Below are 15,254 nucleotides of genomic sequence, written 5' to 3' on the forward strand. Positions count from 1 at the left end.
CGTGGCTCAATCTCGCGCCGGCGAGGCAGGAAACGGAAGCGCGCCGTCCTCTTTCGCGCGCGAGGAACGGGGGAGGGGTGACGGAGAGGGAGGGTGACGGGGGAGGGGTGACGGAGAGAGAGGCAGCTTACGGTTTACGGCCGTATCTTGAATGCGATCTGCGATGTGGACAAAGTGCGCGCCCGCGCGGGCCTCATCTTAAAAGCGATCTGAGATGTCGACAATACTCGCCGAGCGCGGGTAGCTTCGCATGCGCTGTGGTTTCGACGTTTACTTCGCGTTGGAGCAAGAGACAGCACAAAGGTCCATCGCTCACTTCTGCTGCCGCTTCCCCACTCCGGCGTTTTGAGAGCAAGTTTCCGCGATCATCGAGCGAGATGTGTTCATGTGTTAGTGAATTTAGTTAGCAAGCGAATGTTTAGAACTTTATACAGCCGATAAAACTCCTATCCTTACTTTGTAGAGATGTCTACGAATTTGCTATTGAAATCGATGCTTGGCCTTTCGGACGAAACTACGACGTTTTCTATACGGCAATCACCGTAGTGCGGTCCATTCGGACATCGTAGGTGCGCATTTAGCACCCAGCACAGCTCATTGTAGCCCGCCAGCACCTCCCACGCCGAGCTTGTTGGAGAGTCCTCGATTTTGGATGCTTGTGTTTGGTGTGGCCATGCTTTTGTCAGCTAACACCCCGATGCAGCGACATCTGTGGCGATCTCTCTGATAAAATGAACCTGCTCCCAGGGCCCATAACATCTACCCGCCGTAGAGTGTCATACTGCGAATAATGAACGGAAATCTGGCGCTTGTGTCCGCGTGCGCCCCTCGCGTGGCTGCTAGCATAGGAAGGATCGCCAATATATGCAGTTGTCTAAACTTCAAATGGGTTGGCTTTAAACAGAATAGTGTGACGGATTTAACGATGTGCATATTAAAGGATGTTTTGTTTATTTTTATGGTAAACATTATGCGATGAAATTGATTAATCTTCGTTGTAATTAAGCTGCTGCAAAAAACAGTGCCATGAGGCCAGCCTGTAACGAAATTGAGACATAAAAAAACAGTATTTGAAGCTGCAATATGCTTTCTCAATGAGTCTGTGTCAAATCGTCGAAAAAATTCTTTGCCACAGTCGTTCAATATTTGCATTACCAAATTTTGCTCTCAATATGAATATATACGCTTCCCACCATACTGGCTCTTGTGGTGGCATCGTACTAGTCGACTTGTGATACGACCGCCGGTGCCGATGGGTACAAGCGTAGCACCTGCGTGTAAGTAGGTGTGGCCCGTAAAATGAATGGTGCCTCCTTTTCTACGAGTCCCTAATGAATGACAAATGTTCAAAAGAACAATTTCGAAAAGTTTTGGAAAACGAAATAGAGTCAGTCACTGTTATTCAGGCTCAGAAGAGAGGGGTATACGCTGTTTTCTAAAACTGGTTGGCCTCCTAGCTGTCAGTGGTGAACGATATCGTTAGTTTTTGTGCGGTATGCTATAGGCACGCTATTACTTAAACGATACGGACCGTGTCGGAGAACAACAAAGGAGTGCGCAGTCTTGAACACCGACACCGAATTCGATACGTGACCATTGTGTTCTAGCGATTGTCTTTGCGCGAGCATACTTCCAATGGATCAATTGCAGACAAATAACAAACACGAATATATTTGCAAATATTTCCGTACTATCACAAAATCTTACTAACATAAATGTGATTTGTTAACGGCGAGTGCAGAACAGCGACACCGAATTTCATTTTCGATAGAGTCTATCATTTCTGGCCTGTTACTCCCCTTTCGGCTCTTCAGCCGTTAGCCAACGAAGTGAATATACTTGATATTTTGGTATAAAGAACCTGCATGTCCTTCTTTATATTAAATTTTTTTCTGTTCCTTCACTCATGGTGGAATAAGCCAAGAGGTTATCAATGTCCTAACATCCACGTAATGTATGCCTGTTATACTGGGAAGACGAAGCGCTACGACTCTCACTTTGTTTTGTTGAGCTGAATACAAGCGCTCGAAATGGAAGCGATGAGCTGCAACAGCCTAATGATTATATATATATATATATATATATATATATATATATATATATATATATATATATATATATATATTACGACACTGCACTATTCAATTTCAATTAGAGTGATCTTACCGGCTCTCCAACAGTAATTTAGAGCGGGGCGTATATATATATATATATATATATATATATATATATATATATATATATATATATATACGCCGCTCCAAATTACTGTTGGAGAGCAGGTAAGATTATTCTAATTGACATTGGATAGTGCAGTCGTAATCTCAATGTTACACTTACACTTGAAAAAAATCCCTTGTGTATGGCTCTATTGATTCCAATACAAGAAAAATGTTGGCGGATACTTGTGGGACAGCAAGATTAGTGTAAAGTGTCTGGTGGTCCCTACTAACGCGTGCATCGGACACACTAGCCACTTAGAAATCACCAATTGATGATGGCTGCACCTTTATCTATTTATATTTTTATCTCGAGAGGATTAGCAGCAAGGTATATGGGGAATAAAACACAATCAAATAAAAGCTTGTAACTCGGCACCTTTATGCACGCATAGAAGCATCCTTGACTGCGTCGAGGATGCTCCTCAAGAATGTTCCCCACTAAAGAACGTGCACTTCACTGAGGCATGGACACTCATAAATACTTGGATCGAATATGTTTTCGAGCGCGTTAGATGTGCTGCAAAACAACTTCAGGTAGCATTCAAGCTGCATTTTGAGGCACAAGCGACATAAATGGCGATAACCAGCCTTCGATATACACATTGGGGACTTCAATGCACACAAAATCTCATTCAATTATTATAAAGCCAGGTTCTCCCCTTACACCACCCTTGAAGCGCGCATTGAGGCCTCTGAAACAATGGGTTGAAGATACAGTTAAATATCATTTAACTACGGTTTGCATTTTATAGAAGGAAAACAGTTCATGAGAAAACGCCTTATGATGTGCGCAGGTTGCTCAGTTTCGTCTGAAAACCGAGAAGACTAATATGTGCGTATGAAAACGTCGATCCTTCATTAATTCAACCTTCATTAAGCGGGGCATTGGTGCTGCGGCATAATGACTCAGCAAAGTCACACAGAGACTTGCGAAGGCCACCGTGGGCAAGATGCTATGACCAGTGTGAATGCCAGCTCGAGAAAGGGCTGGCTGTGCGCGAATTAGGTACCAGCAGCAAGCACTCACCGACGAAAATATACTTCACCATTAATAGACTTCGAAGTTCATAGAAATGACTTGTATCGCTTATAAAATAAACTGAGTTGCTGTCCCTGTTCTTGTTCTTTCTTTGTGTCCTGTATGACATGCAGTTCGTAGCAATGGCGTCAGTAATAAGTAGGTCAACGAAGGCACTAAACGAACAACAAGCAGTACAAGCCATAGCCATGCGCCGACAATGGGAAGATGGCAATGACGCAAACAGCATAGGAAGGAAGCAAGAGAAAGGCAGAAGGCAGGGAGGTTAACCAGAATAACGTCCGGTTGGCTACCCTACACCGGGGGAATGGGAAGAGGGAACACAAAGATGACAGGGAGAGAGAGGAGGGAAGGAAAGAAGGGAAATGAGCGGTTGGTTCGCTGACGCGTGTGTTAGTGCACTAATAGTCACAGACGTTGACACAAGCCCGTCGTCCTCAAGAAGCACAAAAGTGCCTTCACCGCTTTATGGGCCGATGAGCGATGGGGGGTGGTGTTCCAGCAGCACCTGCATGGAAAGCGTCCGATTGTCCAGTTTTTTTTAGCGCGTTAGCAAGTTCTTGTCTTTCTTGGGCATATCGTGGACAGTGGCACAGCAGGTGGTCGATAGTTTCGTCGGTGTCGCAGACCTCGCATGCTGCACTGTCGGTCACTGCAATTAATGTAGAGTATGCCTTTGTGAAGGCAACTCCGAAACAAAGGCGACAGAGAGGCGAAGCTTCACGTCGAGGAAGTCCGAATGGAGGTCGGAGTTGCAGTGAGGGGTTTAATTGATGTAGTCGTGTAAGTCGTAAGTTTGGCGAGTTCCACTCGCTCAGTGAGAGACTGCATGCCAGGTGTCGAAGCTGCCTTGCGGCGTCTGTCTTGTGCTTGTCTGTCTGCCTTGTGGCTTTGTGCAGGCGATCTTCAGCAAACAGCATAAATGCATGTTTCAACCTATTATGTAATAACTCGGCTGGACGTAAACTTAAAGAAGAAATAAACTTTATTGAAAAAGCCGGCAGTTTGGTTTTGGTGGCCTCAAGTGGCGGCTCGAAGACCTTGGACTCGGGCGGCATCTTCGGCTTGAAGAAGCGGTTGAACTACAGCTACTTTGTCTCCACCTATACAACGTCTTCGATCGCTTGTTTTTGTTCATTTGCACAGAAGTGAGTGCGGTTAGCTTAAACGCGGGAGCGAAAGCCTGCGAATACAATCAGTGCGGTTAGCGACGCTTCTGAGAAACTTTCGCGCGTGTGCATTCCGTGTGTAGAAACAAAGGCTTTCTATCCGCGCGCGCCGGGATCTTTGTTGCTTTTAAGCGGCCTCGAACTGCTCTGGCAAGCGTAGAATGTAACATAATCGGCGCTGAAATGCTTAATATATACATTTATTGGCTGAATTGTAGCTCTTTCTGGATGCACCTGCGCTCAGTTTCTTGAAGTGCGCCATTCTTGGAACGCTCGCTCAGCCTCTGTGCAGCCTGTGCATAGGACTGTAAATACAGGGTGTTTCAGCGAAGACTTTCAAAAATTCTTAAAGGTTGCCTTTGGCAGATAGGACAATTCTAGTTCATAAGCTGGTCTACTCGAAGAGGCGGACATAACTTGCACAAGAAATTGAAATGCATAATGAAATAATTAACAGAAAATCACTAATTAAGTTTTTAACTAATCACTTGCATGATGGCTCATATTGCAATTTACAAATTGTAGCCGTGGAGTTCGCAAGGCGGATCCACTTGGAACGAATTCTCGGGATGACACCAGTTTCGATATATTAATTCCCGAACTTTGCGGAGAAATGCATTGGCGTTCCAGTTAGTTTCTTAACAAAACGTCGCTTTATGCATTGAAGCACAAAATTGTGTTCATATTCATAGATAAATGGGAAAGATTGTGTCTATTAATATTACCATGTATAAAATCCACAGATTGATTCTTGTGCACGTGAGGAATGAACCCTTTCATTGGTCTCTTTCAAACGCCATGTACACCGTACCGCCGCAGGGGAGGGGCAAATGTGATTCACGCCAAACTTTCCCGACTTTAAACGCCGGACTTCCTCGCAAAGTGGACTTCCCCTCTGTAGGAGGTGACGTTACAAGGCTTGTTGATAAGTGACCTGTTTTAGCACTTGAAGGACGAGAGTTCTAAAAATACAGATTAGTGCTTCAGCACATGCCCGAAGCTACAGTTGCCTAAAAAGACTTGTCAAGGATTGATTCAGGGACAATACCGCCACCGATGGCAGCTGAAGATCGTCAAGCCAAATCAAGCCAAGCGAATAGTTCTGGGCCTGTACCAACAAAAAGCTCTTACGCTAGAATTGTTCGTAAAAAAAGATTCCAACCAATCCTGATTCCTGATTCTGATACTGGAACGCCAATGCATTTCTCCGCAAAGTTTGAGAATTAATATCTCGAAACTGGTGTCATCCTGAGAATTCGTTCCAAGTGCCTTGCGAACTCCTCGGCTAGAATTTTTAAATTGCAATAAATGCCATAAGGTAATTAGTTAAAAGCTTAATTAGTGAATTTTTGTTAATTCGTTGATTATGCATTTCTTTTTTGCGCAAGTAATGTCCGCCTCTTCGAGTACACCATCTCATGAACAAGAATTGCGCTATCTGCCACAGGCAGCCTTAAATAAATTTTGAAAGCGTTCGCTGAAACAGCCTGTATATTTTATTTGAATTTGTGAGATGTGCACGGTACTTTGTTTTCGCGAATACCTTGAATAGAAATGTACAGAAGTTGCGCTGTATGTATTTAGGAAGCTCAAATGGGGCACCTTTTCACACATATAGAAAAGTGGTTACGTGAAGATACAGCGGTGCACCAACGAAATTCAGTACACGGGAGATCAACGTGACTCCTTGTATAACAAATACACTGATATTTTTCTAGGTGCAAAGACGCAGAAATATTTTCGTTTTTTTTTTCGTGCAGACGTCGCCGGCTAAGTTGGCGTTTGTCATCTCAATACGACGTATTCGATTAAACTGCAACGACGCGCCTTTGTACATGAACCATTTCAACTGAAAACTCCGCGGGAGATGGCATGCGATCGTGTTGCTGTCTAATAATATTAGTAGACTTCAGCGATTCCTCCGGTTCGGATCTCGTTTACTGCGACAGAAGCTGTCACAGCGCTCACCACCATCTAGCATATATATGCTTGCTTGGTTGCCGGCCTGCTTCTCAAATGATGGCTGCATTCACAAAAAGAACTGCTCCTTTCTGATGCTCACAAAGCCGTCTTCATTGGATACAGAACTGTTTGTTGCACCCTGCGAAATACATTGACAGACGCAGCCACCAATCTCGGAATCTGCATGCCGCAAAAAAAAAAAAAGAGTAAAGAGAAGAGGGGAAAACCAAAGCTTACAATATCGAGAACGAATGTTGCGCTAAATGTGGCTCGCAACCGCATAGTGCCGTCGATGAACGAGTTCGGTCCCTCGTGGCGAGGGTGCGCGAAGTTTTCTTTCTTTCATTTTTTAAAAATCTTCGCATTATGGTCAGACCAGGACTGAGGAGATGGCCTGACGACGAAGTATCGGAAAGGACGGATGGATGCACACAGGACACCCAGTTTCGTGGTTTTTACTGCTCTCGCACTAAAAGATCCTTTTTAGGACACGACACGCGCAATGGGATGGCCCGCTATGCACGTAGGCCTACTGCGCATGAGCGAACTCTTCGAAGCAGTAACGAAAATCTGCTGTGAATACCGGTTGCCATGGGCTGTTGCGTTACACATGTGCTCGCGGCTATACGAAGGAGGGGTTGGTAGTAAAGCTAGAAGAACCATGTCCACAGAAGGTAGCGACTGCTTGGATAGTGCGCGGAACTTATGCTAGCCCAAGCTCTACATGCCTACGAGATTCCAACTCCTTCCTAGGAGCAAGAGTGAAATAGCGCGTGTGGCCTTAGAAGAGACCTGAGCGATAGTGAAGCACGCACCCATGAATGCGAGCGGGTGCCTTTACTGATGCCTGTATTCCTCCAGGATGGAGGCCTTGATGATGATGATGAAATAAACTTTAATTTTAAGACAGTGTTCCCGAGCGTTTGAGCTGTGGATCACTCTAGGTGGGAGGGTCCCTCATTTTAGAAATCCTCTGGCCGCGATAGCATCCCGGGCTCCGGCGACAAGACGTCGTTGTTCGTCCAGGGCCGGGGTGGAGATCTTGGCCTCCCACGTCTAGGCGAGGAGGTTCACGTCTTCGGACGTTGTATGCTTGGTAACGGCGTCTTCGGGGCGCCACGGGCACTCGAGAAGTAAATGAGCCAGAGTGTCTGGCACGACGCAGATCGGGCAGTTGTAGGTGTGTAGTGTCGGATGGATGCGATGCATGAGGATCCCATGGGTGTACGTGTTGCTCTGCAGTCTTCGGAATGCGGTGCTTTCCTCTTTGGTTAGTTTTGGGTGAGGTGGCGGGTACACCCTGCGTCCCAGCCGGTAGTGTTGGAGGATGGCGTTATACGTGGGGGGTATGGTCTCCGCTTCCGCTGCGTCACCAGGCGGTCGGGGGCCTCATGCCTCACGAGAGGCCTTGATGAGACTAAATTATTTCGAGTTCTTGCGTTGGAGGGTTCCATGTGTCTGTTTGTACCTTGTTCCATGTGTCTGTTTGCATATATTGTATCTGTAGATGCACGCAAGCACTGCAACTAATGCTGACATCTCCTGTTCGCATTAAGCTTCCTCTCTATTAATGCCTCGATATCTGTTGCTGCTTAATGTGATTAACATACAGACAAAAAAACTGCAACAAGCTTAGGTGTAACCGAATCTTAAATGGAATAGCGCGAAACACGGAAAACCAACGCAGAAAAGAAGCCTTCGTGCTTCGTTCTCTGTCATTGTGTTCCGCGTTTCCCGCGGTTGAACTTAAGATTATTAGCAAATGTGGTCTGAGCCCACAAAATATATCTATGTGCGTGAGGCTGTAGCGGAGAACCTGGAAAATTTAGTGTGAAACTTTCAATAGCCGAAACGGAAAAGATCATGCTTTTACGCCCAAAGGTGCACCTTCGTCGAACGGAAAAGAAAATTAATTTCGCAAGCAGCTTTCTGAAATTGATATTACTAGCGGCATTTGCACCTGGCCAGGCTTGCATCTTGGTAATTGCATCCGCTACAATAGGCACATTCATACTCTCAGCGATGACACGAGCAGAATATGAAAATCCCAGATTAAAAAATTAATTGCCCCTTTTGTCAGCATGTTGCTCGAACCCTACAAAAGAACCAATTTTACAACCTCACCGAGAAGTGCTGCAGCAGTAGACCACAGGTGTCCAAAGAAAGAAATCAGGCAATGTGAACAGAGAAGACAACAGATATTTCAGGTTTACTGGTTGTTCTCTTCAATTCGTGTACGCAAAAATAAGTGTGAACTGGCAATGCAAATATAGGCGAGAGAGGGGAAGCCACTCAGAAAGCCACTTGTGGCAGAAAAAAGCTTCACATATACAGCCCGTAGGCAGTACAGGAAACGGTGTTTCTTATTTGTTCACTACTCTGCTGGTACAGACGCGTGTTAACCTATACTCTTAAAAACGACTTCATAAAGGATCTCTTAGGAATTTCTTCGCATTTGAATAACAAAATACTCACTCGCTGTGATGGGGAGATTTCTGTCCATTTGGCGCAACGCCATCCAAGTATCGAGCAGCAGAGAGAAGGGCCATCGTTCCTCCACGTGTGGCACTTGTCGCAGGTAGTAATACATACGCATCCATTGGAATGCAAGTCTTCCACACAAGAACGAGATTATCACTAATGCAATGGTGGCTGCGATTTTTCCGACAGCGAGAAGGTATTCCATGGTGAGCAGGCCGCCCACGCCTTATGACTGCTTTACAATTTTGTCAATGAGTGGTCTGAAAAGTAACGGTTTGGACGCTCGTTAAAGCACCTCTGAGCAATGAATGGCTTCGTCGCAGGCCCGAAATTCCGTTAGCGGACAGCCGGGCGCTCTGCGGAGGACGGAGCGTATGATACAAGGTCGGTTTCCAAGTCGGCGCATATTGGACTCGAAGCCAGCGTCCCTGTCATTTGCCACACAATTGATCCCGCGCGTGTGTTCATTCGTCCGTGAATGTCCCGTGTCTGCATCACAGCGCTTGGCCCCTGCTTCCGCCTCGCCGTCATGACCGTCTCTTTTGGGATTTGCCGAGTTTCTTTTATTTTCCGGCAGTCCCAAGGCAACTTACTTGTTGAAGACGCTTGTTTTGCTCGCTTCTCTTTTGTTTAGTGGAAAGTGACGACTAAAACGATAGTGTCGACTAGCCGCCGCGGTGGTTCATTGGATACAGAGGTCTGCAGTAAGCACGAGGTCACGTGCTCGAATCTCGGTTAAGGCGGTTGCATTCCGATGAAAGAATACCATGATATCACATATCATGGTATATCATGATATATACGTGATATATTACCATGATATCACGGTATAATATTGTTTCACACATGCAATACTTTACCCATCGGGAAGATATTTGAGCTTGCATCAACAACATGTGGTGTTAAGAATAAGCTATATCACAATTAGAGCAAATTAAACCAAAGATTACCTAGGGAATAAAAAAAGGTAAAAAAAGGACGATCAATTGTGCGTCCTGCTTATTCTTTTTTGTGCGTATGTGCTTGTTACCTCTTCTGTCTACGCTAATGATAATGGTGGTTATTTGTCTGGACTATATATAGCATGTGTGTCCCTGCAATCTTTCAAGCATGTCTTGCACTGACAGACAACCCTTTCAAAGGGGCTATTTTTATGGCTCCACTTGCCTTTCGATTCTGACATTCCTATTATCGGTGCAGAGAAATGGAAAGAAATAAGGGTGCTACCGCGTTTATTATAATTTTATTGGTTCACAGGAAGTCACCGGAGACTGTCACTGAGCGTGTCCTTGCGGATTTTCAGGTTTTCTTGGGGTGAGCTTTATTTCAAGTCCCTGTGATGGCCTGAGAACTATGCCAAGTTCCAGTTGTAACTCCTCTTCGCGAAGTTTCGAGTGAACCTCGAAATGGCGCATAAGCTGAGCGACCACAACCTTTGCTTCTTGCACGGCAAAACGCTGACCTGGAAATAGTTTGACGCAATCAGCACAAAGCGATTCCGGTAGGACATGGCGCGGGAACTATGCAGCTATCCTCGCGTGGCAGTAAACGAAGTGAAATTCTCGGTTCAGTAATACGCAAATACGAATAAGAAAAACAAAATATAATTTTTTATGTATATAAAAGAAGACCGCTTCAGCTTTCGGATATTACGTTTAGTAGGCGGTATTGCGTGACATTTTTTTTAGGCGATCAATGAAATAGGTCGACAGCGCGACTTCAGTTTGTTTCATGCTCAGTCAGTGATTTCTATTATCCGTCTCACTCTAAATGCAGTATTGCTTTAGCAATAGCTTGCGCCAGCTACTCCCCACCTCAGCCCTTTCAGTAGCCGATAACAGCTCAAGCGTTCGCAAAATAACGCCGTTGTAGAGAAATATTGCTTTTCCTCAACCTTATTGTTTGACATTTGACATCTAATGACGTGTAGCTACTAATGGTTAGTAACGACAAACCTTTAGGCTTTGTCCTTACCCGTGGCAGCGATGTGCCCTGACAGAGTGGACACAGCGACAGAGCCAGCTAGTAAACGGTGGCGAAGTGACGCTCCTCGACCAAACACAGCGGGATGCTGAGGCCAGTAGAGCCCTGGACCAGGGGCCCCACCCACCTGCTTTGCCAACTCTTTCCTTTTACAATAAACGTTCTTGCAATTCAATTCAATACTCAAGGCTTTTTTTTTTCTGGTATAGGTGGCTCAGTTCGCTTTCGCGGTGATTGTCTCTTTTTTCACCTTGCTGTCAGCTCTTTTGTTCCAAGACCGGAGTAGTGTGCTCCAACTATTGTTAGTTTTCAAGGCCACGACATGAAAAATAGCGCGTTTACCTATACAGTTCCTTGGTCCACCGAAGAAAGGCATGTAGGCGTATTGTGACGGACGTGTGGCGTCACTTAGAAACCTCTCGGGTGTGAAACAGCTCGGATTCTTGTGGAAACGGGGGTGTCGGTGCAAGAAATAGATGAGAACCATGGCCATTGTCCCCTTCGGTATCAGTTGGGTTCCTGTGAAAAGGGTAATGCATGTGTTCGCGGTAAAAACGATGCACCTGACTATAGCTACTTGCTTCGGCAGTATTTTTTCATTATGCGGGCGCAGTACCTGTAAAATTGACGCCCTGTCAAAAAAAGGTTATCGCTTATGTGAATATCACCGTGGACAAGAACAGACCTGGATGAAGAACATCAAAAAATGTTTCCTTTTTGATTTTGTAGACATCTCGCTTGATCGGCTCGTACGCTGTTTTACTGTTTTTATTTTGTCGCGCTGGTTGCAACGTGTGTGCTCCAGTGGGGCAACTATGTCGAAGTGCACTTTATGAACGTCAAGTAAAGGTTTGTTACCTGGGCACATGAACTATTCCTCAAATAGTAAGCGTGAAATCCTTTTAGCTGTCGTTGCAGGCGACCTTCAGGTAATTGACCTTCAAGTGACCTTGAGCCAAAAGCCAGAGCCGTTATCCGGCGACTCGAACGAGAACATCCGGGCATCGCGGCGAGAACAAAACGAGATCTTCCGCGCAACCAGTCAAAACCTAAGAAAATGCGGCCTCTGGCACCCAACCCTCTGTACAGGACCGCATTACATATATACGCTAATTACTGCCCAAACAAATTACAAAAATATTGCTTCCGATATCTTCCTAATGTTTGTTCACAATATCACTCAAGCTGTAACTTCTAGTACGTTGAAGCATTTTTTTTCTGTATGCCAATCTGGCTTTAATATTCGTTGACTGCATTTTGTTTTAATTTACAGCCGGAGCAGAGAATTAAGAGTCGCTAGTGCCTTTGATGCCATCATCTCCTTAAATTGAGTTAAGAACAACAAGAACGTTCTGATATTTCCGGCGTGAGCCTAGTAGTCTGGGCAATAACGCATACATTGCACTTCACAGGTAAATGGCTAACATTATTGGACCTGAATATTTTAGCCATGCTAATCAAACTATGGATCCATTTTCTCTTGATGATTATGGTGATGCATGCGGAAAGGAGCTGATTGGGTGGTTACAAATGCAGGTGTCTCGTCGAATGCGGATAAAAAAAAACGAAAAAAAAAAAACACGCTACTCTATTTATGCAGCCAACGGGGTTTATCATCGTTCTCGACATTATGTGCTGTCCCTGCAGTAAAATTTAATACATGTAAAATTTTAAGTGCGAGCACAAGACGACGATCGAGCCATTCGGGAAGCCACGTTCGAAGTTTCATCAGTGTGAAGTCTGAATGTTCCCAAGTATACATACTGTGAGACAGCGGTCAGTCTGTTTGTAGTAATTCTTCCTAAGACACATTTTTCCTTTGCTTACTTGTGATTTTTTTTGCATACTGCGGATTACGTTGATCTATTTTTCTTTCCCGCAACCCCTATATTGTTGTAGGGCTAAGTATACGTGCTCAGCTATGCATATGCGGGCATACTTATGCGCATATACATGTCCACGCGTACCTATACTTTCTTTTAAAATATCGACTCCTCAAAGCAAGGAAAAACATTGGTCAATCATCAGCTGATATTACGGATGCAAGACATCAGTGTGCATGATTCATCGATTTCGGTCCTTGATTTTGCAGTTACTTACACAAATTTACGTATAGATCAGCTTGGCATGCGACACTTCCAAAATGGGACACACTTATTCCAATCCTACTTTCTTTAATGCTCTTCAACTAGACCTCGAACTACCCTATCGCTTCTTGTTTTTATACCTGCAAAAGTAAGCTTCATTCAATGAACCTCGACCAATGTCTTTAAGCAATTGTCAGCGCTGCCGTATTATCATTTGTGCGCACAATGTAGTTGTTCTAAAATGACATGCATCCCACGGGCGCCGGCTGGTTTTCACTGTGCAGAAAGCAAGCATTTTCCTCAGCGTGCACATTCTGTGATACTAGGGCTCCGTACCCTGAAGAGAAATAAATAAATCGGTAATTGTTTCTGCATTTGCGTTTATTAAACTTCTTCACCCGCGCCATCGTCTTAAGAGGCGTAATAAAAATTACCTAGCCAACAGCTTTTTTAATGTCAGGGAATATACTAGGTATATAAAAAAAGTGAAGTGAGTGGCTCGACTCTTGTTTGACAACGGCGAAAAGGTGAGATCTGAAAAGAAACACATTCCTGTAATAATGTTAAACAAGCATCCCCCCTTAAGCACATCGCTATAGCAGTAATGGAGCTGCGCTCTCTCTGGAGCTAGAGCCCGACTGAGTAACACCGCAGCAGTAGACATCACGGGTATCTCGTCTCAAATTTTGAACTGACTATATATATATATATATATATATATATATATATAGGGAAATGTTCATGTGACCATCTGCCATGACTCTAACGTGACTGTATTCGTTCTTACCAATTTTCATGTCCTCTTCTATGTAACGCCCCATGATAGGAACAGAAGGATAAAGTCGCAATGTTTCCTGGAATAAAACGAAAATGAATGGTCCTTCATTAACCATTTTCATTCGTTGGAAATGAAAGAAATCGATAGTGAGACGCACACTTGAATTTTTAGGCTTCTGTAACTTCTCATCGAAAGAACCCGTTCTTGAAAACCACTAAGAATTTTATGATTAAGAAAAAAAAAACGAACAAAACCAACAAAATGAGTGCAAGCGAAGAGCACAGCTTCCATACCTTTATGATGCAGCTCAGATATCTCATACTCCTCAAATCGTCAGTTGTTACAGGCCGGTGTACGTCATCTCCAAACATACCGTCGATCTCGTTGTGTAACGCAACTTGAACGTCTCGATGATTTCCCAGCAGGTAAAGGCAGTAAGAGGCTAGTGCTGCGGTGGTATCATATCCCTTATAAAAAAGAAGAAAGAAAACAGCTTTATGTAAACTTTGTCAAACACTTTTAAGCATTAAATTCTCGCTGATTCTTCCAATGATCACGCTCGCTTATTGACTAGTGATTCTGGAGGGGGCAATACACCAATCTACCAATATTCAATGAAGGCCACTAAGAACCATATAATAGAATGTCACTCAGGTTTCAAGGAAATTGCCTGGCTATTCAACGATTGCCGCTTGGAAGTGAATAAATTTCAGTTTCCCCAAACCGTATAAATGAATTTCATTCTCGCTGTTACAAAAATACTTTTCACCAAAAAAAAAAAATATCGAAGAAACAAGTATTGCTTAAGAACAGCAGCTACTATAGAACCAAGGTCAGAAAGGCAAAACGGAGCTGACAGTCCGTTGGGAACTGACCGCTCACAACCACTACGCTATTGCTGAATTACATGTTGAAAATTTGGGAAACAGCGCAAACAGACGACCACAAGAAGGGAGACACGGACACACAGGCGCTGACTAACAACTGGTTTTATTGTGAAGGAAAGCACACCTTATATATGCCAGAGTGAAGCAAGGGAAAGGGGAAAACATGACAAGGGTAACATCGTGCCAACAACGCAAGCGCAAAACAGCCAACCAAGCGCAACAAGAGGCAAACAATTATTTTTCTTTCTAATCTGAACCCCCGATAGCCGCATCCAGAAGATAAAATTCAGCGTCAAAGAGAGCAAGGGAAGGGGTGCTGAAGCACTTGCTACCGAACTTCCTGATGTGGTAGGCTTCCAAACTGATGCGCGCTGTCTTGTCACTACTCTTTCCTAGAATCGTCGTCTCCTTTAACCGGGCCACACAATCAGTGCACTTGCTAACGTGCGCAACTATATGTGCGTATTTGTCATCTCGTTTTTTCAGTTTTAGAGCGTGTTCCCCTAAACGGTCATTGACACAGCGACCAGTTTCGCCGACGTAAAACATCCCACAAGACATGGGAATGCAATACACCACTCCAGTGGAACATTTAACGAACGGCGGTTGGTGGTTCTTCTGGCATCCACGTTTACTGGTGTTGCAG

General features: G+C 44.5%; 2 protein-coding genes across 2 annotated transcripts in view; both read right to left on the reverse strand.

Moving 5' to 3' along the window:
• Positions 1–9,332, reverse strand: part of LOC119436670 (cytochrome P450 4V2) — a 48,651-nt gene extending 39,319 nt beyond the window's left edge. The window contains exon 1 of the mRNA XM_037703628.2: positions 8,868–9,332. Coding sequence (XP_037559556.1) covers positions 8,868–9,078 — 211 coding nt within the window. The 5' untranslated portion in view covers positions 9,079–9,332. The remainder of the gene's footprint in view (positions 1–8,867) is intronic.
• An 815-nt stretch (positions 9,333–10,147) lies between these two features.
• Positions 10,148–14,463, reverse strand: LOC119436562 (cytochrome P450 4V2-like). Its single transcript, XM_049658618.1, has 5 exons — positions 14,446–14,463; positions 14,015–14,188; positions 13,731–13,797; positions 11,199–11,375; positions 10,148–10,335 (listed from the first exon to the last, which is right to left on the reverse strand). Exons 1-5 carry the CDS (start codon positions 14,461–14,463, stop codon positions 10,148–10,150), a joined length of 624 nt encoding a protein of 207 aa, XP_049514575.1.
• Positions 14,464–15,254: the final 791 nt, after the last annotated feature.

Source organism: Dermacentor silvarum, chromosome 1, assembly GCF_013339745.2.
Source record: "Dermacentor silvarum isolate Dsil-2018 chromosome 1, BIME_Dsil_1.4, whole genome shotgun sequence".
NCBI classification, from domain to species: domain Eukaryota; kingdom Metazoa; phylum Arthropoda; class Arachnida; order Ixodida; family Ixodidae; genus Dermacentor; species Dermacentor silvarum.

Coding starts and splice junctions, on each gene's coding strand:
- LOC119436562 (XM_049658618.1), bottom strand. Junction 13,798..14,014: donor ATCTGAGCTGCATCATAAAG/GTATGGAAGCTG, acceptor GTTTTATTCCAG/GAAACATTGCGACTTTATCC. Junction 11,376..13,730: donor AGAAGAGGACATGAAAATTG/GTAAGAACGAAT, acceptor CCCTTTTCACAG/GAACCCAACTGATACCGAAG.